The sequence below is a fragment of the Amblyraja radiata genome, chromosome 4 (genome assembly GCF_010909765.2).
Source record: "Amblyraja radiata isolate CabotCenter1 chromosome 4, sAmbRad1.1.pri, whole genome shotgun sequence".
NCBI lineage: Eukaryota > Metazoa > Chordata > Chondrichthyes > Rajiformes > Rajidae > Amblyraja > Amblyraja radiata.
In genome coordinates this window covers 106,283,647-106,308,810 of record NC_045959.1, presented here as the reverse complement: position 1 = coordinate 106,308,810, position 25,164 = coordinate 106,283,647, and the positions used below count along the sequence as shown (strand labels likewise).

Genomic DNA, 25,164 nt, shown 5'->3' with positions numbered 1-25,164 from the left:
TCTTTAATCATTTCCTTCTACTTAAAGATTTACTTGGTTATCGTACTCTGACCGTGGACCCACACCATCCCTGGCCCACTCTCATTTCACTCCTGCCATCAGGAAGAAGGTATAGCAAAGTCTGATGGTCAAATAATCTGAAAACTGCGACGTCCAGGTGCAGCAACAGGTACTTCCCAACAACCATCAGGCTATTGAACGCTAAGATCTACAACTAAACTCCAAACTAAAAACTGCGAGGGGTTGCACTTTGGACTTTGAGCTTTTTTAAAAAACCTGTTAGGACACTGCTGCAAAAATTTTATTCGTTCCATTTCTGGGCATTTGGCGAGAAAACACTCATGACTACCTTGACGAGGATTGCATTTGGTTAGTGTTCGATCTTTCTCTGGGTTGAAGGTAAAATAAATTTCCACGTTGGCTGATGTTTAGCCTCAATGAAAGTACGAGATGATACATTGTGGGAAATCAAATGGGGATAGGACATATGCGGTCAATGGTCGGAACGGTGTTAAGTTAAGGAATGTTGATGAACAGACTCTCTGGGGTTCAGGCCCATTGTTCCCTGAATATGGCAACACAGCTGGATAGGTTGGCGAAGAAGGCATGCGGTATGCTTGCCTTTAAAGGTGGACAAAAAATGCTGGAGAAACTCAGCGGGTGAGGCAGCATCTATGGAGAGAAGGAATTCCTTCTCTCCTTTGATGATTTCTCGCCCGCTGAGTTTCTCCAGAGTTTTATGTCTACTTTTGATGGTTCCAGCATCTGCAGTTCGTTCTGAAACATGCTTGTCAGGCACAGAGTGCAACAGCTGGGACGTTATGTTGTAACTTTACAAAACACTGGTTGGACAACACTTGGAATATTGTGTGCATTTCTGATAGTATACCATAGCAACGATGTGGTTGTGTTGGAGAGAATTTAGAGGGGATTCCACAGGCTATTACCTGGGCTTGGATGATTTTAGTTATGAGGAGAAATTAAATAGTTGTATGTTGTATAATTGGTGCAGTTGTATAAGACGTTGGTGAGGCTGCATTTACAGTTCTGGGCACAATATTGTAGGAAAGATGGGGTCAAGCAGGAAACTGTACAGAGATGATTTCCAAGGATGTTGCCAGGCCTAGAGTGTCTGAGGTATTGGGAGAGGTTGAGTAGGCTGGGACTCTATTCCTTGGAGTGCAGGAGGATGAGGGGTGATCTTATTGAGGTGTATAAAATCATGAGAGGAATAGATCGGGTAGATGCACAGTCTCTAGCCCAGAGTAGGGGAATCGAGGACCAGAGGACATGGGTATAAAGTGATGGGTGAAAGATTTAATAGGAATCCGAGGGGTAACTTTTTCACACAAAGGGTGGTGGGTGTATGGAACAAGCTGCCAGAGGAGGTAGTTGAGGCTGGGACTATCTCAACGTTTAAGAAACAGTTCAGACAGGATTGGAGGAATATGGAACAAACGTGGGCAGATGGAACGTGTAGCTGGGACATGTTGGCCAGTGTGGGCAAATTGGGCTGAAGGGCCTGTTTCCACACAGTATCACTATGACTCTAAAATAGGTGGGCTTGTTCTTCCTGGAGTGAAAAAGGCAGAGGTGTGAGAGATATAGAAGACTCAGAGATAGAGTAGATACATAATTTTCCCATGATAGGGATAGCAAAAATAAAGGGACCCAAGCTTGACATGAACGGAAGGAGTTTTAATGGGAAGTTGGGCAATGTTTTATGCACAGCATGGTTGCAAGCTGGGTCAGAAAAGCTGGTGGAATCAGTTACATTTATTATGTTTAAGAGGTGTTTAGGAAGACACTTGAAAAGGAAAAGAAAGATACAGAATTAATTGTCCCTAGTGTGTAGGACAGAACTAGTGTATGGGTGATTGTTGATCGGCACGGACTCGGTGGGCCGAAGGGCCTGTTTCCTCACTGTATCTTTTTTTAGAGATACAGTGCGGAAACAGGCCCTTCAGCCCACCGAGTCCGCGCTGACCAGCCATCCCTGCTCATTAACACTACCCTACACACACTAGGGACAGTTTTACATTTCATACCAAGCCAATTAACCTACAAACCTGTATGTCTTTGGAGTATCTTTAAACTTGTGTGTTCTCCTCCGCAACTTGCGTCAAGCAGGAGGAACAGCTCTGTGGAACATCACCTTCCAAGTTCCTTTCCGAGTCACAGTTATTTCAACTTGAAGTTGTAGCGCCATTTATTCACGGTTATAGATTCAGAATCTTGGAACTGTCTACATAATACAACTGAGCGAATATTATCATCTTACAAACTGCAATGATTCAAGCAAGAATGAGTAATATTTCCTATCTTACTGCTTCAACTATACTGAAGGGTAGATTTAAAAGAAAAATCCATGCAGTATCCAATGTGGACATTATTTTCAATAATTAATGTGCTAAACCGAGAGAGGGGATTATATTCTTGTTTGTTGATGACATTGTTCTGCGTCTAATGACATAAATTTCTCCCTCACTGTTTGATGTACAAATGATTGAAAACAAACAGTATGAGAAAGGTTTCCCCGCCTACTTATCCATCGCCAGAAAACATGATTGTACAGCAAACATTCTATCTGCAGTCACAACATATTGCTGGTTATTGGCCACAGTTTTCTAATGGAAAGAAAATCATTCTGGAGGGGTTTTCTTCAACAACAAAAACTGGCACTTTACATTTGTAAGACACTCTTTTGCTTCTATTTATTTCTGTCACTTTCTCAATAAGTTTTTTTAAATGAGAATATTTGTATCATTGCTGGAGTCGTTTAACCAGCTGCACCTTTCTGGTGACTTTACTACACATTTCAGATTAGAGTGCAATCATTTATTTCCATCTGGCATCCATTTAATTGATGATTTGAGTATAAGATCAGGGAGGTTCTACTGCAGTTGTACAGGGTCTTGGTGAGACCACACCTGGAGTATTGCGTACAGTTTTGGTCTTCTAATCTGAGGAAAGACATTCTTGCCATAGAGGGAGTAGAGAGAAGGTTCACCAGACTGATTCCTGGGATGGCAGGACTTTCTTTCATATGAAGAAAGACTGGATAGACTCGGCTTGTACACGCTAGAATTTAGAAGATTGAGGGGGGATCTTATAGAAACTTATAAAATTCTTAAGGGGTTGGACAGGCTAGATGCAGGAAGATTGTTCCCGATGTTGGGGAAGTCCAGAACTAGGGGTCACAGTTTAAGGATAAGAGGGAAGTCTTTTAGGACCGGGATGAGAAAATCATTTTTTACACAGAAAGTGGTGAATCTGTGGAATTCTCTGCCACTGAAGGTAGTTGAGGCCAGTTCATTGGCTATATTTAAGAGGGAGTTAGATGTGGCCCTTGTGGCTAAAGGGATCAGGGGGTATGGAGAGAAGGCAGGGATGGGATACTGAGTTGGATGATCAGCCATGATCATATCGAATGGCGGTGCAGGCTCGAAGGGCCGAATGGTCTACTCCTGCACCTATTTTCTATGTTTCTATGTTTCTATGTCAAGTCCATGGCTGATAATAGTTTTTCTTCTTCTTCTTTCTCCCTAATCTTTCTGTTCCAGTGCGGATGGCAGAAGGTAAATGGAGTGAACTGCCATAGGAGGGATTTGAGGCGAGCACTTTAACGTAATTTAAAAGACATTTGGACGGGTACAAGGATAAGAAAGATTTAGGGGGATATGGGCCGAACCCAGGCAGGTGGGACTAGTGTAGATGGGGCACGTTGGTTGGCGTGGGGGAAATTGGGCTGAAGGAACGGTTGTTTAAAGATCAAGTTTGTGAATCGGATGCAAAACCAACCCTAACCATAACCCTGATCATTGAGCAACAGAGGGCATTTTGTCCCACTGCCCAATAAATAATAACCTAACTGTACATTACCCTGAATGGCGCCTTGATTCTCTCTTATGCAGTCTGTTGGCATTGAGGATAATTTCCACTCTTGTTTTTGAAAGTTCTGAAGTGACTGATGTGTCCGGTGTGGGAACAGCAGACTTCACTGTAGGTGGGTGTGTGATCAGTAAGTTGTTTTGCTCCTCCTGCTGTGTATACTGGGCTTCTTTAGACTCCTGATGTGCGCACTCTGGGACTCTCGGTGCCAACCTGAATGCTCTTTCTCTCCACCTCAAGCACATGTGTGCCATGGACACATAGGAGTCGGTCAGAGTCATAGAGCTATATCGCACGGAAACAGGCCTTTCGGCCCGACTTGCCCATGACGACCAAGATGCCCCATCCACATTAATCTCACCGTGCCAAGTTTGGCCCACATCGGTCTAAACCTTTCCTAGTGAAATTAGAATCGCAATGCTGGGGAATTGTGACATTAGTTTAATTATCCTAAAAGTGAAACATAGAAACATTAAAAAAAAATAGGTGCAGGAGGAGGCCATTTGGCCCTTGGAGCCTGCACCGCCATTCATTGCGATCATGGCTGATCATCCGCAATCAGTAACCCGTGCCTGCCTTCTTCCCATATCCCTTGATTCCGCTAGCCCCAAGAGCTCTAACTCTCTTTTAAATTCATCCAGTGAATTGGCTTCTACTGCCTTCTGCAGAGAATGCCACAAATTCACAACTCTCTGGGTGAAAAAGTTTTTTTTCTCATCTTAGTTTTAAATGGCCTCCCATTTATTCTTAGACTGTGGCCCCTGGTTCTGGACTCCCCCAACATTGGGAACATTTTTCCTGCATCTAGCTTGTCCAGTCCTTTTATAATTTTATATGTTTCTATAAGGGGTCTGCTCATCCTTCTAAATTCCAGCGAATACAAGCCCAGTCCTTTCAATCTTTCCTCATATGACAGTCCCGCCATTCCGGAGATTAACCTCGTGAACCTACACTGCACTGCCTCAATAGCAAGGGCGTCCTTCCTCACAAATGAGGCAGTGCAGCGTAGGTTATCAAGGTTAACCCCTGGGATGGCGGGACCGCCATATGAGGAAAGATTGGAAAGAATTCAGAGGTTGTTTCAGAGACGGTAAACATGATTCCTCTGAGCCTTGAAACGGTAGGTGTAGATTGGCTACTAACGTTCGCAACGCGACCTCCCCACGGCGTTTGGCGACCAGCTCACCTATATCATCACCCTCGGGTCGCCGGTCGTTTCCCTAATTCCCTCCCCGGTATTTTCTCTGGTGAAAGGAGGCGAGGCGGATTCGTACCGCACACGCGCCGGACGGGTTTGCAGGCCACCTATTATATACGGTGAATTTGTGTGATTTTACAAACTTTCCCCAAATGTGTTATTAACTATATTGGTCAGCCACTGATGCTGCTTTTGTTTCTACAAGGAAAGATGTAGATTAGCTCTCTCATAATAATAATAATAATAATAATAATATATTTTATTGTCATTGCACATAAGCGCAACGAGATTTGGAATGCAGCTTCCAACCGATGTCATAACATAAATAACTAATAAAATTTGGATTTAGATATAGATATCCCGAGAACATGGATTGTAAAAAGAACAGTAAAACAGTCAAAACCGTTCACAGACTAAAGTGCAGATGTGTCTGTGCGACGTGACCATCCGAGGGAGACAGTCCATGGGGGTGGGGGGCACTCAGCAGGGCCGGTTCAGAGCCGCTATAGCTCTGGGAATGAAGCTGTTCCTGAGTCTGGAGGTTTCGGGCGTAGAAGGCCTTGTAACGTCTGCCGGAGGGAAGTAGTTCGAACAGTTCATTACAAGGGTGTGAGGAGTCTTTATGGATGCTGACGGCCTTCCTGAGGCACCGTGTGTGGTAGATGCCCTCCAAGGCTGGTAGCTGTGTCCCAATAATCCTCTGCGCTCTGTGGACGACGCGCTGAAAAGCTCTCCTCTCCGCCTCCGTGCAGCTGAGATACCACACAGAGATGCCATACGTTAATATGCTCTCTGTGGTGCAGCAATAGAAGGTTGTCAGCAGCTGTTGGGGCAGACCAGTCTTTTTTAATGTCCTCAGGAAGAACAGTCGTTGCTGTGCCTTCTATACTAGCCAATTGTAGTACTTGTTAGTAGTGACTCCGCCTAGAATGTGCCTCATATTATCAAGAGCCTGCTTACGCTAGTTAGTATGAGTAGCTGCTAGGAAATGTAATGTCTGCAGATCCTTGCTGCAAGTAGATTTAATAAACATGTGCTATATCTTTATATGTGTTTGTGTCACCTCATTATAGTAGGTGTAGGTCGTCCACATCTCAGATGCATGTAGAAGGACAGTGCTCGCTGCTACCTGATGGAGCATTGGTTTTGCATTTAGTTTGCAGACTTAATCTTGAAACACATTTTTCTTCAGATGAGAAAATTTGGTGAAGATGAACTGAAAATAACTGGAAGGCACATAAAAATGCTGGAGAAGCTCAGCGGGTGCAGCAGCATCTATAGAGCGAAGGAAATAGGCAACGTTTCGGGCCAAAACCCTTCTTCAGACTGAAAATAACTGTCTACCTTCATTGAAAGATAGCTCCTTGGATCCAAGAAGTGGTCAGTTATCCCATAGAGTCGTTCAGTGTCTCTTTCTCATAGAAATGAACATTTTATTGTTATGAGACTCTGGCTTTTAATCTTGAGCCAAAAACGTGTTGGAAGTTGTCAAAGTCAAAGTCGTTTTCATGACAACTTTAGTTCCCTTTTGATAGACACGAAATGCTGGAGTAACTCAGCGGGTCAAGGCAGCATCTCTGGATAAAATGTGGAGGTGATGCTTCAGATCGGAACACTTGTTCCGACTGAATTCCCTTTAGGTTTAGTTCCCTTTCGGTTTGATGGGAATTATCATGTTCTCTTTGTGGCCATTTACCTTTCAAAGAATATTAATAAAGCTTATAATATTTATTTATCGTCTACCATTACATATTATGTTCTTTTGCAGGTTTGCAGATGGCAGACTGTGTGAGTAAGGTTGAACTAAGCATCTCCTGTGAAAACCTACTGGATAAAGATGTTTTCTCTAAATCTGATCCACTCTGTGCACTCCTTCTAAATACTGGTGGAAATCAATGGGTTGAGGTAAGGAATATGGCTGCACATCTTTCTCAGTGAAAGGGAACTATTAGCATTCATCCCAATAAAAAAATATGTTTATATGGATTGCTAACTGCATAAAAATGATGTGGTCTTAGCTTTAAACTGCTGCCAATTCATTTTGCACTACAACGGAATAAAATAGTAGTCATGGAGATTGATTATTTGCTTCAGGTTGGAAATGAAAATATATTGAAATATGCATGAAATATAGAAACTACTGCTGTATCTCGAGATTTAGTCGAGTCACTTCCTGCTTATCTCTGGAGATTTATAGTTTTACACAGCTGCATTCTATGACTGAGGCTGTCATTGATTCAAGATCCTGCTGTAATATCTCACCCTTGAACCTGGCTGAGATTTGATACATTTACTGACTTGCACAGAACATAGAAGAGCATAAGAACAGGCCATTTGGCGCACAAAGTACGTGCCGAACACAATGCCAAGTTAAACTAATCTCCTGCCTGCACGTAATCCATGTCCCTCCATTACCTGCCTATCCACGTGCCTATCTGAAAGCCTCTTAAATGCCACTATCGTACCTGCCCCTACTACCACCTTTGGCAACACATTCCAGGCACCCACCCCTCTCTGTGTAAAATAAAAATCCAGCACATCTTTAATCATTGTGCCTCTCACCTTAAAAATTTACCCTCTGGTCTTTGACATTTCCATCGTGGGGGAAGAAAGTTTTGAGTTACTAATGGGCCTGTCCCACTTTGGCGATTTTTTGGCCTAAAAACCTGCAACTGGAACGGCGACTGTCAGAGTGGAACACACACGCACTCGCATGCGCACACGCATACTCGCGACCACCATAATGAGGCCGCGACTAGTTCCCTGAATGCGGCAACTCCTCACGACCATGAAGGCGACTCCCCGTTAACCACCCACGAACATATGGCGACTGCATAGTCTCCCGCTGTCACCTAAAAAGTTGCCTAAGTGGGACAGGCCCAGTAAGGTTGCATAGGTGCATTTTCCTTTTAAAGAAGTCTTAAAGCGGTTTAGAATTTCTGCTTTTTTTGCTCTCTGTTGGATTTGAGACCCTTTGTTCTGAATGTAAGTATTGATCAAATACTTTGTTGCACTGGAAGTTCATTGACTTTATTCTTTCCTAGATTGGTCGCACAGAAATGGTTAAGAACTGCCTTGATCCAAAATTTTCGAAGAAATTTCTGCTAGATTATTACTTTGAACAAGTCCAGAAGCTGAAATTTGGAGTCTATGATATTGATAATGAAACATTTGATCTGGGTGATGATGACTTCCTCGGAGAAATTGAATGTACTCTGGGCCAGGTAAATACAATTATTTAGTTATTTTTTCCCATAAACTACTGACTAACCAAATGGATTAAATTACATTGCGTATTGATGAAGGGCCTTGGACCAGAAACCTAAATTCTGGTTCTTCCTCTTAAGATGCTGCCTGACCATATAACCATATAACAATTACAGCACGGAAACAGGCCATCTCAGCCCTTCTAGTCCGTGCCGAACACTTACTCCCACCTAAACTCAGACCATAACCCTCCATTCCTTTCCCGTCCATATACCTATCCAATTTATTTTTAAATGATAAAATCAAACCTGCCTCCACCACTTCCACTGGAAGCTCATTCCACACAGCTAACACTCTCTGAGTAAAGAAGTTCCCCCTCATGTTACCCCAAAACATTTGTCGCTTAATTCTCAAATCATGTCCTCTTGTTTGAATCTTCCCTACTCTCAATGGAAAAAGCTTATCCACGTCAACTCTGTCTATCCCTCTCATCATTTTAAAGACCTCTATCAAGTCCGCCCTTAACCTTCTGCGCTCCAAAGAATAAAGACCTATTTTGTTCAACCTTTCTCTGTAACTTGGGTGCTGAAACCCAGGCAACATTCTAGTAAATCTCCTCTGTATTCTCTTTATTTTGTTGACATCTTTCCTATAATTTGGCGACCATAATTGTACACCATACTCCAGAATTGGCGTCACCAATGCCTTGTACAATTTTAACATTACATCCCAACTTCTATACTCAATGCTATGATTTATAAAGGCCAGCACACAAAAAGCTTTCTTGACCACCCTATCTACATGAGATTCCACCTTCAGGGAACTATGCACAGTTATTCCTAGATCCCTCTGTTCAACTGCATTCCTCAATTCTCTACCATTTACCATGTATGTCCTATTTTGATTTGTCCTGCCATGATGTAGCACGTCACACTTATCAGCATTAAACTCCATCTGCCATCTTTCAGCCCACTCTTCCAAATGGCCTAAATCTCTCTGTAGACTTTGAAAATCTACTTCATTATTCACAACACCACCTATCTTAGTATCATCTGCATATTTACTAATCCAATTTACCACACCATCATCCAGATCAGTGATGTATATGACAAACTACAGTGGACCCAACACAGATCCCTGAGGCACCCCACTAGTCACCGGCCTCCAACCTGACAAACAGTTTTCCACCATTACTCTCTGGCATCTCCCATTCAGCCACTGTTGAATCCATCTTGCTACTCCACCATTAATACCCAACAATTGAACCTTCTTAACCAACCTTCCATGTGGAACCTTGTCAAAGGCCTTACTGAAGTCCATATAGACAACATCCTCCGCTTTACCCTCATCAATTTCCCTAGTAACCTCAAAAAAATTCAGGAAGATTAGTCAAACATGCCCTTCCAGGCACAAATCCATGTTGACTGTTCCTAATCAGACCCTGTTTATCCAGATGATTATATATATTATCTCTAAGTATTCTTTCCATTAATTTGCCCACATATGATGTCAAACTAACAGGTCTATAATTGCTAGGTTTACTCTTAGAACCCTTTTTAAACAATGGGACAACATGCGCAGTACGCCAATCCTACGGCACCATTCCCGTTTGTAATGACATTTGAAATATTTCTGTCATACCCCCTGCTTTTTCTACTTCCCTCAATGTCCTCGGGAATATCCTGTCAGGACCTGGAGACTTATCCACTTTTATATTTTTCAAAAGTGTCAGTACATCCTCTTCTTTGATCCTCATCGTTTCCATAGCTACTTTACTTGTTTTCCTTACCTCACATAATTCAATATCCTTCTTTTTGGTGAATACCGAAGAAAATAAATTGTTCAATATCTCCCCCATCTCTTTTGGCTCTGCAGATAGCTGTCCACTCTGACTCGCTAATGGACCAATTTTATCCCTCGTTATCCTTTTGCTATTAATATAGCTGTAGAAACCCTTTGGATTTACTTTCACCTTACTTGCCAAAGCAACCTCATATCTTTTAGCTTTTCTAATTTCTTTCTTAAGATTCTTTTTACATTCTTTATACTCCTCAAGCACCTCATTTACTCCATGCTGCCTATAACTATTGTAGATCTCTCTTTTTCCGAACCGTGTCCAATTTCCCTTGAAAACCATGGCTCTTTCCAATTATTACTCTTTCCTTTCAACCGAACAGGGACATAAAGATTCTTAAAATTTCACCTTTAAATGTCCTCCATTTCTCTACTACATACTTCCCATAAAACAAAATGTCCTAATTCACTCCTTTTAAATCCTTTCGCATCTCCTCAAAGTTAGACTTTCTCCAATCAAAAATCTCAACCCTTGGTCCAGTTCTGACCTTCTCCATAATTATATTGAAACTAATGGTATTGTTATCACTGGACCCGGAATGCTCCCCAACACATTCCTCCGCCACCTGACCTGTCTCATTTCCTAACAGGAGGTCCAGCACTGCCCCTTCTCTAGTAGGTACTTCTATGTATTGCTGCTGGGTGTTTCTAGATTTCTCTCTTCTTATTTCAGGTTAGCAGCATCTGAAGTTTGCTTTTATTCATTTTCATTTGGGATTAATGTAAGCCATGCTACAATTATGTACTAGCCTTTCATGAGAACATGAAAATTACTTTTGTAATGAAGTTTCAAGATGTGCTAATGTATTTGGATTTTTACTGCAAGTTCCTTTTCTGCCTATTGAAAGTGGCATAGCTGCTATTCTGTTATTCTTCCAATGTGCTCTTCATAAAGAATTTTGTTCTATTTATCCTCGCATGTTAATGTAATCAAGTTAGAGCCTCAAAAGACATTGACTAGAAAATAAGTCAGACGTGTGAACATATAGTGCAGAATATGTGATGTTTTTAGAGGAATGATTATAAAGTATTTAGGAACCTGAACTGATGCCCCAAAAAGAATACGATTCTGCTTTTGACATCTTCAAAGTCAATGACGAATGGAATGATCATGAAATTTGAATTTCAAAAAACTCATTTGCACTAAACACACTGTTCTGGGACAATGTATCTGCCTCTTATGTTGAAACTGAATTTTTTAGATGATGTATGATGTATTGAAACTACTCCAGAGGAGCATCTAGAGTCTTGCATTGGCTGAATATCAAGTGCATCCATGTGCATTTAGAAACAAGGAACTGTCAATGCTGGTTTACAAGAAAAGATACAAAGTGCTGGAGTAACTCAGTGGGTCAGGCCAGCATCCTTGCAATACATATTTGAGGAAAATCCACTTTTGAGGAAAATTGGATTATAGGTTAGTATAATTTAGAGATACAGCTCCGAAACAGGCCCTTCAGACCACCGGGTCCGTACCTACCTGTAATCCCTGCACACTAATACTATTCTACACACTTTAGGGAAGTACAACGGGATCTGGGGGTCCTTGTTCATCAGTCAATGAAAGTAAGCGTGCAGGTACAGCAGGCAGTGAAGAAAGCGAATGGCTTGTTGGCCTTCATAACAAGAGGAGTTGAGTATAGGAGCAAGGAGGTCCTTCTGCAGTTGTACAGGGCCCTAGTGAAGCCACACCTGGAGTATTGTGTGCAGTTTTGGTCTCCAAATTCGCAGAAGGACATTCTTGCTTTTGATGGAGTGCACGTAGCTTCACAAGGTTAATTCCCGGGATGGCGGGACTGTCATATGCTGGAGCGGCTGGGCTTGTATACTCTGGAATTTAGAAGGATGAGAGGGAATCTTATTGAAACATAACATTATTAAGGGATTGGACATGCTAGAGGCAGGAAACATGTTACTAATGTTGGGGGAGTCCAGAACCAGGGGCCACAGTTAAAGAATAAGGGATAAGCCATTTAGAATGGAGATGAGGAAACACTTTTTTACACAGGGAGTTGTGAGTCTGTGGAATTCTCTGCCTCAGAGGGCGGTAGAGGCCGGTTCTCTGGATACTTTCAAGAGAGAGCTAGATAGGGCTCTTAAAAATAGCAGATTCAGGGGATATGGGGAGAAGGCAGGAACGGGGTACTGATTGTGGATGATCAGCCATGATCACATTGAATGGCGGTGCTGGCTCAAAGGGGCGAATGGTCTACTCCTGCACCTATTATCTATAATTTTACAAAATTACCGAAGAAATTTAACCTACAAACTTGTACGTCTTTGGAGTGTGGGAGGAAACATGCGCTCCCGGAGGAAACCCACGCAGGTCATGGGGAGAACGTACAAACTCTGTACAGACAGCACCCTTTGTAGGTATGTTGCAAAGCCTACCTGAAGCGTCGCTGAAAATCTGTCGCTGCGGGCGTGCGCGATTTTGGCGCCGTTTAGAGGGGGGCGGGTTTAAAACGCGATTTTCTCTAGGCTGTTCCAATCGAAGATGTTCAGCCTAGATAATTATTAACGAAAAATCGCTGGACGACCCCGTCGCAAAAGCTATTATTAGTTTTAAAGGCCTTGTATAATAGTTATAATAGTTTAAAAATCAATCTCTAAACCCGCGACCACCGGCAGCTGTCAGGGTCTCATAGAGCAAATAATTGAAGGTAGGCTGCTTATTTTTACATTAAAAAGGGCTTCTTAAGATCCCTTTATACAAAGTTTAATATTGCGAGTAGCTCATTTTGGGCCCATTATATCCCGCAGTATTTTTCTGGGCATTTGGGGGCACAAATCTAGCGCAATGTGAACGTTCTAAACCAGCGCGTTCACAGGATCCCACTAGAAAGCTGATTTAAAATGGACTTTAATTTGCAGCAATTGAACACTAAATTCCTTCCATTTGGCCTATAAATTAATGTAAATGAGATTTAAAAATCATGTTTTATTGCCAACTATTTATGAATATTATTTGGACACTTAGGCTATTTAAAAATGTTAATCATTTATTAAGAAATGGATAGATGTTTAGATCTAGTAATTGAAGTTTGAAATTAGCTACACTTGGGTAACTAACTAATTATATGCTTTAATTTCAGGTCATCCAAGTAAGATTATTTTATATTTGTTTCAGAATGGTTCAATCTACGATAACTGAAAATTTCATTCGGTTCTCTTAATTTTTAAGAAGGTTATGGGCTTTTGACTGCACACGATCACAGCTTTTTTGTTATGTCCATAGAAAATCAATAGGGAACAAGATGCTAATTTCCGAGTATGAAAATGGCCATAACTTTTTAAATACTTGAGATATGAAAGTGAATTAGGTGTCAAATTAAACTTCTTTTTATGCTTTATCTGATGGGATAAATTACAGACTTGATTTTTTAAATCTCAAAATTCTGTAACATTGCTACCCTTTGTTGGAGTCGAACCCGGGTCCCTACCTCTGCACGCCGCTGATTTGCTTGGATTCTATGCTTTAATCAATGCACTAATACAAATTTGAAAACTGTTGACAGATTGTTTCCGGCAAGAAATTGACCAGATCCCTCGTGTTGCAAAATGGAAAGCCGGCAGGGAAAGGAACAATCACGGTAAGACTCAAATCTTTAAATGCTGGAGACTAGTGGGCAAATGAACCCTAAAATTAATGATGCTCTGTTGTACTGCTGGTGTTCTTCATTCAAATCGGCAGGTTCCTTGAAAAATTTCAGGGTCAGGTTGCTTATCATATTTGAGAAGTTATCCACGTTGTTTCATGACACTTGGGGTGTCTGTGCCAGCCGGTGAAGGTCAGATATATGAACAATGTGCTATCTTATTAATTCAGTTATATTTGCTAACAAAATTTGTACGTTCAAGAAAAACACATCAAATGCAGGGAGTTCTGCCATAACATGATTGTTATGTTCTTAAAAAACCTCGCTTTCTTGAAAATCATATTATAAAAATAATTGCATCAATGGGGAACAGAGGGTCAGAAGAGTTTTAGACTCGCAGTAACAAGGTTTTTTATTCCCTGCTGGATTTTCAAAGATAAAGGTCTTTTAATAGCTATATGTTTATTTGCATTTCTGCAAGCAAAAAATACTGAAGGCTGCGTGTTATATAGATTATTTTTGCACAAGTGTGAAGAGAAGTAATTGTCAATCTTAATGGCCACCTACGGTGAAATTGATAGTGTGTTCTTAAGAGGCAGTGGTGTCTGATTACTGCAGGGAGGTTACATGGAAACTTTTTTCATCCCCGACACTTGTTTTTTCCCCATGGCGTTTTTATTTTTTGCATGTCAATTTCAAAGCAATTTTTTAATTGTTCCCTGGCCACTCCCTCTTCACCCCTCTCCCATCAGACAGAAGGTATAGAAGTGTGGAAACACATACCTCCAGATTCATGGACTGTTTCTTCCCAGCTTTATTGGGCAACTGAATCACCCTACCACAACCAGAGAGCATTGCTGAACTATTATCAACCTCTTTGGTGACCCTCAGATTATCCTTGTTTAAGAACGAACTGCAGATGCTGGAAAAATCGAAGGTAGACACAAATGCTGGAGAAACTCAGCGGGTGAGGCAGCATCTACGGAGCGAAGGAATAGATGACGTTTCGGGTCGTGACCCTCCTCAGTCTGAAGAAGGTTCTCGACCCGAAACGTCACCTATTCCTTCGCTCCATGGATGCTGCTTCACCCGCTGAGTTTCTCCAGCATCTTTGTCTACCTCGGATTATCCTTGATCGGAATTGCTGGCTTTTACCTTGCACTAAACGTTATTACCTTATGCATCTATACACTGTAAATGGCTCGATTGAAATCATGTATTGTCCTTCTGCTGACTGGTTAGCATGCAACAAAGCTTTTCACTGTACCTCAGTACATGTGACAATAAACTAAACTGATTGACTGATTGTAATTGTGTTTTAACCAATTCTGCCCACATAATACAAATAGTGTTCCCTAATTCATCAATCGTGTTGTATCCAATTCATGTTATGGAAACACGCATTCTGGCAGAACAACCTATAAAAGATAATTCAAGTGAGGAGGACACAAAGATTTTGAACTGCGTCCAATCTAGTTAAAGTCCTGTCCCACGGTACGAGTTCATTCCAAGTGCTCTCCCGAGTTTGCCCTGATTTGAACTCGGAGATTTACGGTAATGGCCACTTGTCGGTACTCGGGGCTCTCGTGGACATTTTTCAACATGTTGAAAAGTCTTCACAAGTCTTCCCGTGCTTACCTGCTGTTAGCGAGTCTTCCCGAGTACCTGCCGTTAGCGTTACGAGCCGCTAAGAGACGTCCCCGAGCTCCGACGTACCCGCTACGTTCATTCTCCGTGCTTACCACGAGCTTTGATTTTTTTAAAACTCGGGAGAGCGCTTGAATGAACTCGTACCGTGGGACAGGGCTATTACAATATTAAATCTGAGGAAGAGTGCAATGTCCCGTGGAAGGATCAGCGGCATTAATTATATGGTTTTCAGAACTATTTGTCTCTAAAGTCCACTGTATATTTTTACCGCATGTCACGTCCAGGAAATGTGGAGGGAACAGCAGTCACCACCGTAGAGTCATAGAGTGATACAGTGCGGAAACAGGCCCTTCAGCCCAACTTGCCCACACCTGCCGACATGTCCCAGCTATATTAGTCCCATCTGGTCTAATGGAGACGACACTTCCATGTTTGCCATGTTTGCGTTCTGCAACAAGTAGCATACCTGTTATTGTTGGTCGTCGGTGTTTCGGGCCTCGGTGGGTTTCCTGTAGACGGAGAACATCCCACTTTTCTTCTGAAACTATCTTCCCTATTAGTGTATCTTCCCTTGGCACGGGATATGCCTTCACAGTTCCATGACAGGACGGGGAGGGCCGGCCTTGATAAAGGCCCATCCGTGACTCTGGTCAATCTGGGGATGTGGGGTCTCCTCTGCCGTCCTCCTTCCTTCCTTTCTCTTTGTTGTAGCTTGCTGTTGGCTTTTGTCATCGTCGTTGTCAAAAGAATGGTCTACCACGGGGCAGTGTCCTTGCCCCAATGTTGTTCAATATATACACCAATGGCCAACCCAATACCCCAAAAACGAGGTAGTTTCTGCATGGTGATGATTTATGCATCGCAACGCAATCCTCAGACTTCAGCCAGATTGAGACCGTACTAGAGGCTGCTCCGCAGAATATGACAACATACTACCAACAGAACTCCCTGCGCCCAAACCCAACAAAAACGCAAAGCGCAACTTTTCACCTCCGGAACGGGGATGCGAAACATCTACTGCAGGTGCGATGGAATGATGTCCTATTGGAACACTGCAAAGCCCCGAAGTACCTAGGTGTGGTCTTCGGTTGCACATAATCATATCGCCAACGTGTTGAGAAAACCAAGGCAAAGGTCAACACCCGGAACAATGTCATCGAAAAATTGGCAAACAGCTGATTTGGAAGTGACCCAACACCAAACCGCACTGCAACCCTGGCGCTCTGTTTCTCAGTGGCAGAATATGCAAGTCCCATCTGGAGCCGCTCTAAACATGCACACAAGGTGGACTCTGCATTGAACACTGCCTGCAGGAAAACCACAGGATGCCTGAAGCCGACAAAGGTTAATAATAATAATAATGGATGGGATTTATATAGCGCCTTTCTAATACTCAAGGCGCTTTACATCGCATTATTCATTCACTCCTCAGTCACACTCGGTGGTGGTAAGCTACTTCTGTAGCCACAGCTGCCCTGGGGCAGACTGACGGAAGCGTGGCGGCCAATCTGCGCCTACGGCCCCTCCGACCACCACCAATCACTCACACACATTCACACACATTCACACACAGGCAAAGGTGGGTGAAGTGTCTTGCCCAAGGACACAACGACAGTATGCACTCCATGCACAACAAAGGTTGAACATCTGTACGAGCTGGCAGGCATCGACGAACCATCTCGAAGATGTGATCGGGCAGCTGCAGCAGAACTCTTCAATGCGGAAACAGATCCCCGCAAACCCCTTGCACAATCACCAACATGCCAAGAAATGCCTGAAGAGTTGGAACAGCTTCATGGAACGAGGGCCAACTGTACCAGGCACCAAAACCAAACAACAGATGGCACCAGGAAACCACCTGCCTTGTACTACATGAAAAGCCCTAAACCACCTCTGCACTGGAGTGGGACATTGTGGACTCAACCTGAAGAAGTGGGGCCTCGCGAACTCTGACAAGTGCAACTGTGGAGAGGTACAGACAATGGCCCACCTGCTGACTTGCGGCAGAGAGGCATGCACTGCGGACGATCTCCGCAGAGGCACAGATGTGGCACTGGCTGTGGCAAAGCGATGGCAGGACATCATCTGACACACGAGCGAACAAAGTCCCATCTGCCTGTGTTTGGTCCATATCCCTCCAAACCTGCCTTATCCATGCCCTTTGAACCAGGCATCATTAATTTTGGGGTTCATTTGCCTCCCTGGCCATAGCTGGCCTTTTTTAAAATCTTGTTCAAACCATCAATGTCTTCAAATGTGAGGCTCCATGAAGCACCTCTAAGTGTGGCTGCTCAAAGAAATTCATCATCCTCATGTACAATCTGTGATTGTAACCTATAAGTTCACAGCAGACTCGTTCTCCATGCAGGCTGTTGCCAAGCCCATTATTGCCCCAATACTTTAGAGATACAGTGCAGAAACAGGCCCTTCGGCCCACCGAGTCTGCGCCGACCAGCTATCCCCGCACACTAACACTATCCTACACACGCTAGGGACAATTTACAATTTTACCAAGCCAATTAGCCTGGAATGTGGGAGGAAGCCGGAGCTCCCGGGGAAAAACCATGCACGAGGAGAACGTACAAACCCCATGCAGACAGCACCCGTAGTCCAGGTCTCTGTCGCTGCAAGGCTGCAACTCTATCGTTGTGTCACCGTGCTGCCCAAACTCTTCATAATCTTCTCAATCTTTTTTTGTTGAAGAGCTTGTTATTTCCTTCAGGTTTCCTGCTGTTGTTAATCTATTGGACACTAAAGCCCCTGTCCCACTTGCGTGTCCTTGGCCTTGTGGTCGCGTTGAGGCGCGACGGTCCCGCGAAGGTCGCGCGCTACTTCATGCGCCCGCACAGCCGTCTGGAGCACGTGACGCCATTTGAAGATGGACACAAAATGCTGGAGTAAATTAGCGGGACCGGCAGCATCTCTGGAGAGAAGCAATGGGTGATGTTTCGGGTCAGGACGCTCAGTTACTCCTGCATTTTGTGTCTATCTTCAATTTTTCTTGGCCCCGCTCTGGGAGTAGAAGTGGGGGCGGATCCGGACCGCAACGGCCGTGAGCTCCAGGCCGAGCTCGACGATCGCTGGCCTACTTCTGCTGCTGTTGGAGGTGAGACGTTGCGTCACGCCAGGGTCTTGGGCCTGTCCCACTTTGGCCGTCAGTTACGCAACAGGCCGGTGGCGCGCGAAGATTTCTTTCGCTACAAAATTTCGGAGCGCCCCGCGATACTGCGCACAACTCCATACCCCTCCGCGCTTCTCAGTGGGACCGGCCCCGCGCGGCCATACGATGCCCGTGCACCTCAAAGCGACGACGAGGTCGCGTGCCAAGGACACGTAAGTGGGACAGGGCCTTTCGAAACTAGCTTAAGTCATCAAGTATATGTGTTCATGTGTGCCTTTGGAAGCTGAGCTCCAAGTTGTTGTCTACTTGTTCGCTGAAGCACTTAACAGAAAATGGACCAAGCGCTTAACATGCTTAAAATTAATGACCCCCGCCAATCTGCTCCAGTCAATGAAGGCCCATGGCAAAACACTTTAAAATGTGGAACACTTTACATATCTCAAGAGACATCTCTCAACAAAAGCAGGCGTCAGTAATTAAATTCACCACCATTCGAATCCGAGATCCATCAAGCCACCTCGTGGCGATCCCCGGAAACGACGGCACGATGCACTCTGTAATGCGTCGGACGACCAATTCTGTCAACATGTTAGACGACAACAACAAAAGTCAACAACAAATTATTCAGTGATGAATAGGAAGGAATCGCAGATGCTGGTTTACACCGAAGATAGACCCAAAACGCTGGAATAACTCAGCGGGTCAGGCAGCATCTCTGGAGATAAGGAACAGGTGATGTTTCGGGTCGAGCCCCTTATTCAGATGATACAGTGTGGAAACAGGCCCTTGAGCCCACCTAGTTTATACCCTACACCCAAGGGACGATTTTGAGAAGCCAATTGACCCACACACCCGCCCGTCTTTGGGATGTGGGGGAAAACCGGAGCAACCCACGTGGTCACAGGGAGAACGTACAAACTTTGTACAGACAGTACCCATTGTCGGGATCGAACATAGGTCTCTGGTGCTGTAAGGCAACAACTCTACCGCTGCGCCACTGTGCCACTCATAAGAGGGACATTACACGGACAGAAATGTATAGACTTGTATTTAGGAAGAGCTGAATAAAAGTGATTTTTCTGGGAGCTAGGAGAGCAATATGAGGATCATGCCTGTATTTGTCTCCCATGTAATAGGTATGTTACAATACTTACCTTCAGCGGCGCTGCAGTTCTGTCACTGCCTGTGTGCGTGACTTTGGCGCCTTTGAGAGGGGGGCGGGTTAAAAATGCCGTTTTCTCCTGGCTGTTGAAATCGATGTTTGTCAGGATGTTTAGTTGATGAAGAAAAATCGCTCTGACATTCGTTCTCTGGAGTTATTTTTAAACTGCGCTGGATAATTTAATTGCTGGAGTAAATTAAAAATCATCTTCTAAAGCCGTGAACGCCGACAACGGGATGGATCTCACGTAGGGGACAAGGCAAGGTATGCCGTTTATTTTTACATTAAAAAGTGCTTCTTAGGATGCCTTTAATCAAAATTTCAAGTTGCGAGAAGGTGACTTGGAGCCCATCCGAACCGGCAGTATTTTTCCTGCCGACATGGGGTTTAAATTCACCGCAACCGCAACGTTCCAAACGATCGCGTACCACAAAATCCCACTCGCAAAATGATTTAAATGGCCATTAATTTACAGGAATTAAATACAAAATTCCTTCCATTTGGCCTATAAATTCATGACAATGAGATTTAAAAATCATGTTATATTGTGAATTCTTGTGTGAATGTTATTTGGACACTTGGACTATTTAAAAATGTTAACCTTTTCTTAAGAAATTGATCGATGTTTAGATCTAGTAATTGAATTTTGTAATTAGCTACAATTAGGTAACTAACTAATTATATGGTTTAATTTCAGGTCATCCAAGTATGATTGTTTCATATTTGTTTCAGAATGCTTCAATCTATAATAACTGAAAATTTCATTCAGTGCTCATAATTTTTAAGAAAGTTATGGGCTTTTGACTGTCCTTGATCACAGCTTTTGAGTTAAGTCAATGGAAAAGCAATAGGGAACAAGATGCTAATTTCCGAGTATGAAAATGGCCATAACTTTTTTAATACTGAAGATATGAAAGTGAATTAGGTGTCAAATTAAACTTCTTTTTATGCTTTATCTGATGGGTAAACTGCAGACTTGATTTTTAAAATCTCAACATTTTGTAACATTGTTACATGTAATTAATTAATGGGTAGCATAGATGTTTGCCGAGCAGTAGGTTTCCCAAATTAACTCAAATGCAGTCACCCTGGCGCCAAAGCGTCATTAATGGATTTTGCAGAAGCAGATGGATAGAAAGATAAATGTCACTTTTTAGTAAATGTTCTTGTCTTTGTCTACTGTAGATTTTTGCAGAAGAAGTAAATGATAATCGAGTGGTTAACTTTGAAGTTCAAGCTCGCAAGCTAGATAAAAAGGTAATATTCACCCTTTAAAAGATGTTGGATGATTTTAAACGTTGGATAATGTTAGAATATTCAAAATATATAATTTACAGTGTTCATTTTTAGATCTGGAATCAAAATGCCTCGTTTTTGCTTTTATTTTGTGGTTCTAGGATTTTTGGGGAAAATCTGATCCTTATCTGGAATTTTGTAAGCAGTCTCCTGATGGAAAATGGCAAATGGTACATAGGACTGAGGTGAGAGCTGCTTCCTGAAGGACCTCATGACTGTAGATATTGCATGGCGATATTTATGCTCCCACTTTATGGAATGTTCTGACTATATAAATCTATTGTAGGTGGGTGTGTTTTCTCAAAACACTTCATCCAGATCAATTTATTAGGTTTTGGAAGTTTTATGTCAAAGTACATCTTTCTAATGTCTGGAATAAATTGGGTTATTATTATATCAGATAAACATAAACGCAAAATAGTTAGAAACAAAAAACTGCAGGTGCTGCCTAAAAGGACACAAAGTACTAGAATAACATTGGCAGCATCCCTGGAGAACACCTCCTCGGAACAACCAAAAAGTCACCTGTTTCTTTTCTCCAGAGATGCTGCCTGACCCGCTAAGTTACCACAGCACTTTGCGTCTATCAAGAGTTAACATTAATTGTAACATGTACCAGTAATGAAATAACAGGCAGCATCTCTGGAGAAAAGGGATAGGTGACGTTTCGGGTCGGGACACTTCTGACCCGCAGAGTTACTCCAGCTTTTTGTGTCTATATTCGGTTTAAACCAGCATCTGCAGTTTCTTCCTTCACACCTCCTCTAACCTCATCTACCGCATCCGGTGTTCCCCGTGTGGCCTCCTGTTCATTGGCGAGACCGGAAAGAACACTTGCCACTCGCAATGTTACCACTCAGGCATTTTTAATTGAGCTCATGTAATTTTGTCCAGATTACAGGGGTAGGCGGACTATCGGTTGCTGAAACATCGGTGTCTGACGTGTGAGAGATTGCTATTTGCTGTGGTAAGATGGCTCTGTCACCCTCACGATGCCCTCCTCAACCTCCCATCCTTGACAGAGCAGAGCTTGATCACTTATGAACATGAACTTATGAAAAACTTCAGAGGATAGCGAGGCACATGTACATGATCTGGATCCAGGAACGGGATGGTGCCTCGATAGCAGCCTCGCCTAGAGTCTGTCTGTCTTTTCGTCTTTTTTTTGTTATTTTTAGCGTGTTTAAAAAGCATGTGTTAATGTTCTCTGGTTTGTTTTATGTTGGAGGGTGGGGAGGGGGTCGGGGGAAACTTTTTATCAATCTCTTACCTTGCCGGAGATGCGATTGTTTTCCGGATTGTATCCCCGGTCGCTCTGCGGCCTAACATCGTGGAGCTGGAGGCCTCGCTCGGGACTGACTTTGAGCCCCACCGTGAGGCGTGGACTTAACATCAGAGTCGATCCCTTGCCTGGGATCGAAGCTCCAAAAGTGCCTGCGGACTTTAAAATCAGGAGCTCTCAGTCTCGGGTAGAGAACGATGTCGGGAGCTCCAAAAGCCGCACGACGTTCGACCCGGGGTCAGATCGCCCAGCGCGGGGAGCTGACATTCCCCCGATGCAGGAGCTTGATCGCCTTGACGACGAGGCCCACCGCCGGCCACGGGAGTAAGATCATCCCGTCAACGGAACATTAGAGGCACCAGACCACTGGAGGACAAAGAAGGGAAGAGATTGAACTTTTTGTACCTTCTATCACAGTGAGGAATATTGAGGAGTCACTGTGGTGGATGTTTATGTTAAAATGTATTTTGTGTGTTCTGTTGCTTTTTATTAGTATGACTTATGGCAAATCCAATTCATGTTGCAAGACATACTTGGCAAATAAAGTATGATTATCATGTGGTAGGAGCAGATTAGGCCATTTGGCCCATCAAGCCTACTCCACCATTCAATCATGGCTGATCCATCTCTCCCCCCTAACCCCATTCTCTTGCCTTCTCCCCATAACCCCCGACACCCTTGCAAAAGGATGTGTCCAGACTTGGGGAAAGAGATCAACGGAGAGGTGCAAATGCGTGTTTTCATAAGCAGCCATCATGTGTTCAGTTGCATTTGGGGATTAAAAATCTAAACTTCTATTTTGGTGTTCTCTACTTTTCTTTCTTGGAAATTAAAGATTTCCGACCTAAATTCCTTATTTTATCATTAGTAATGTTCCTGTGAAGGCAATGGACCTAAATGATATTGTTTAGCTTCCAAGAGGAGTAAGCTTTTAAATTCTAATTGTAAATTTGAAACAACATAAGATAATGACTGGAATAGATCAGGTAGATGCATAGAGTCTCTTGCCCAGAGTAGGTGAATCGAGGATCACAGGACAAAGGTTTAAGGTGAAGGGGGAAAGATTTAATAGGAATCTGAGGGGTGACCTTTTCTCCCCAGGGGTGGTGGATGTATGGAACAAGCTGCCAGAGGAGGTGGAAACATAGAAAATAGGTGCAGGAGGAGGCCAATCGGCCCTTCGAACCAGCACCGCCATTCATTGTGATCATGGCTGATCATCCCCAATCAATAACCCGTGCCTGCCTTCTCCCCATATCCCTTGATTCCACAAGCTGATTCCACTTCCAGTAGCTGAGGCAGGGATATTCAAACATTTAAGAAGCAGTTAGACGGGTACAAGGACAGGTTTGAAGGGATATGGACCAAATGCTGGCAGGTGGGACTAGTGTAGCTGGGACATGTTGGCCGTTGTGTGCAAATTGGGCCGAAGGGCCTGTTTCCACACTGTATCACTCTATGACTCTAACATGATATCTCCTTGCATTGGAGTATCAACATAAATATATTTGAATACTTGGTTCAAAGGTCTTTTATTGTCACGTATACCAATTAAGGTACAGTGATATTGAAACCCACAGATGGGTAGCATCAGTCAAAGACATCTCTGGCTGGAGATGCATCCACTGGAGCCTTATAGTTGTATCATGAGACTAAGGGAGATATTGAGTCAATGATGATGTTCGGAGGAGTAACCAATGGCTCGTATATCGATTTTTAACGACTGCTGTGAGTGGAATTCAAGCCAGTGGAACCTAATCTTCTGAAGAGATTGATGTTGATGTGGAATGAACGGAGTGTGGAGAAACGTGATCTCTGATGCGGTGAACATAAATACTTCAAAGAATGTTAAGCTTGAAGTGGTTATCCAGATTGGATGTATGGGTTCAGGTGGATGAACATTTTAGCAAGAGGCAACGGAGCCTGTGACTAAAGATGAATGAATGTTTGAAATAGAAAATGGCAGTAAAGCTTTGGAAAATACAGGTGCACAACCTTTTATCCGAAAGCCTTGGGACCAGACACTTTTCGTAATTCAGAATTTGTCGGTCTTCGGAATGGAAATTTTTTAGCGTAGATTTTAATGGCTGGCTCAGTGGTAGAGTGCTCGGCTCATATCCGCAAGGTCGCGAGTTTGCGCCTTGATTCTGGCAGTTACTCGATCGCGAGTTTGAGTCTTCAATGTCGTTTTTTCTTGCAGAATAAATGTTTGTATGAAATGCAGTGTAGGAGAGGTGTACTGACTGTGTGGGCAGAACTTTGGAAGTGATTGCCCACCAGTCTAAAAAGCCGCTGTGTCTCCCTGTCCCTGGGATAGCAGGGGGCGATCAAACAGCACAATACCCCCCTCCCCCTCCAACTCCAGAGGAATCCGCTCCCCGATGGGCCGCTACGGCGACAAGTGGCAGTTCGCCCACAACCCGAGCTGCGCCCCCTCATCCGCCACCCCAAGAACAAGACGTACCTTGCACACCCTCCCTCTGCAACTGCAAACAACCCCACTCTCCTGCAAGGGCGGTACAGTTCCCGGAGGATGGCAGGTGGCCGGAGACGTCAGGACCAACAGGAACCCGCTCCCCGATGGCCCCCTACGACGCCCCGAGCTGCAACCCAGGTTCCTCTGTAGTTGGAGCGGGGCTGGGCTGGGCTGCTGTTGGCTGTGGGTCTCTGGGTTCTCCGTGCTTGCGGTGGGCCTGGGGGTCGGTGTCCAATTGGTCCTGACGTCTCCGGTGACTGGCACGGTCCTGCTGCAATCGCCTACGTGAAGACAGTGCAAAGCCCCCGCGCCGGTGCAATGGGCGGGGAGCTGGAGAGGGGAGGGAAGGGGTCACACACATGGCGGGGAAGCAGAGGGGCGTAGGTGGGGTGAAACTGAAGGGAGCGACAATCTGCACTGTGTATCGT

The 25,164-nt window shown here is 43.8% G+C and overlaps 1 protein-coding gene across 1 annotated transcript in view; it reads left to right on the top strand.

Annotated features, from left to right (window-relative positions):
• The window catches only part of LOC116972456 (copine-3-like), a 79,200-nt gene that overhangs the window by 16,778 nt on the left and 37,258 nt on the right, over nucleotides 1-25,164 (top strand). The window contains exons 2-6 of the mRNA XM_033020177.1: nucleotides 6,858-6,994; nucleotides 8,134-8,313; nucleotides 13,669-13,743; nucleotides 20,868-20,939; nucleotides 21,080-21,163. Of these exons, the coding sequence (XP_032876068.1) occupies nucleotides 6,866-6,994; nucleotides 8,134-8,313; nucleotides 13,669-13,743; nucleotides 20,868-20,939; nucleotides 21,080-21,163 (540 nt within the window). The 5' untranslated portion in view covers nucleotides 6,858-6,865. The remainder of the gene's footprint in view (nucleotides 1-6,857; nucleotides 6,995-8,133; nucleotides 8,314-13,668; nucleotides 13,744-20,867; nucleotides 20,940-21,079; nucleotides 21,164-25,164) is intronic.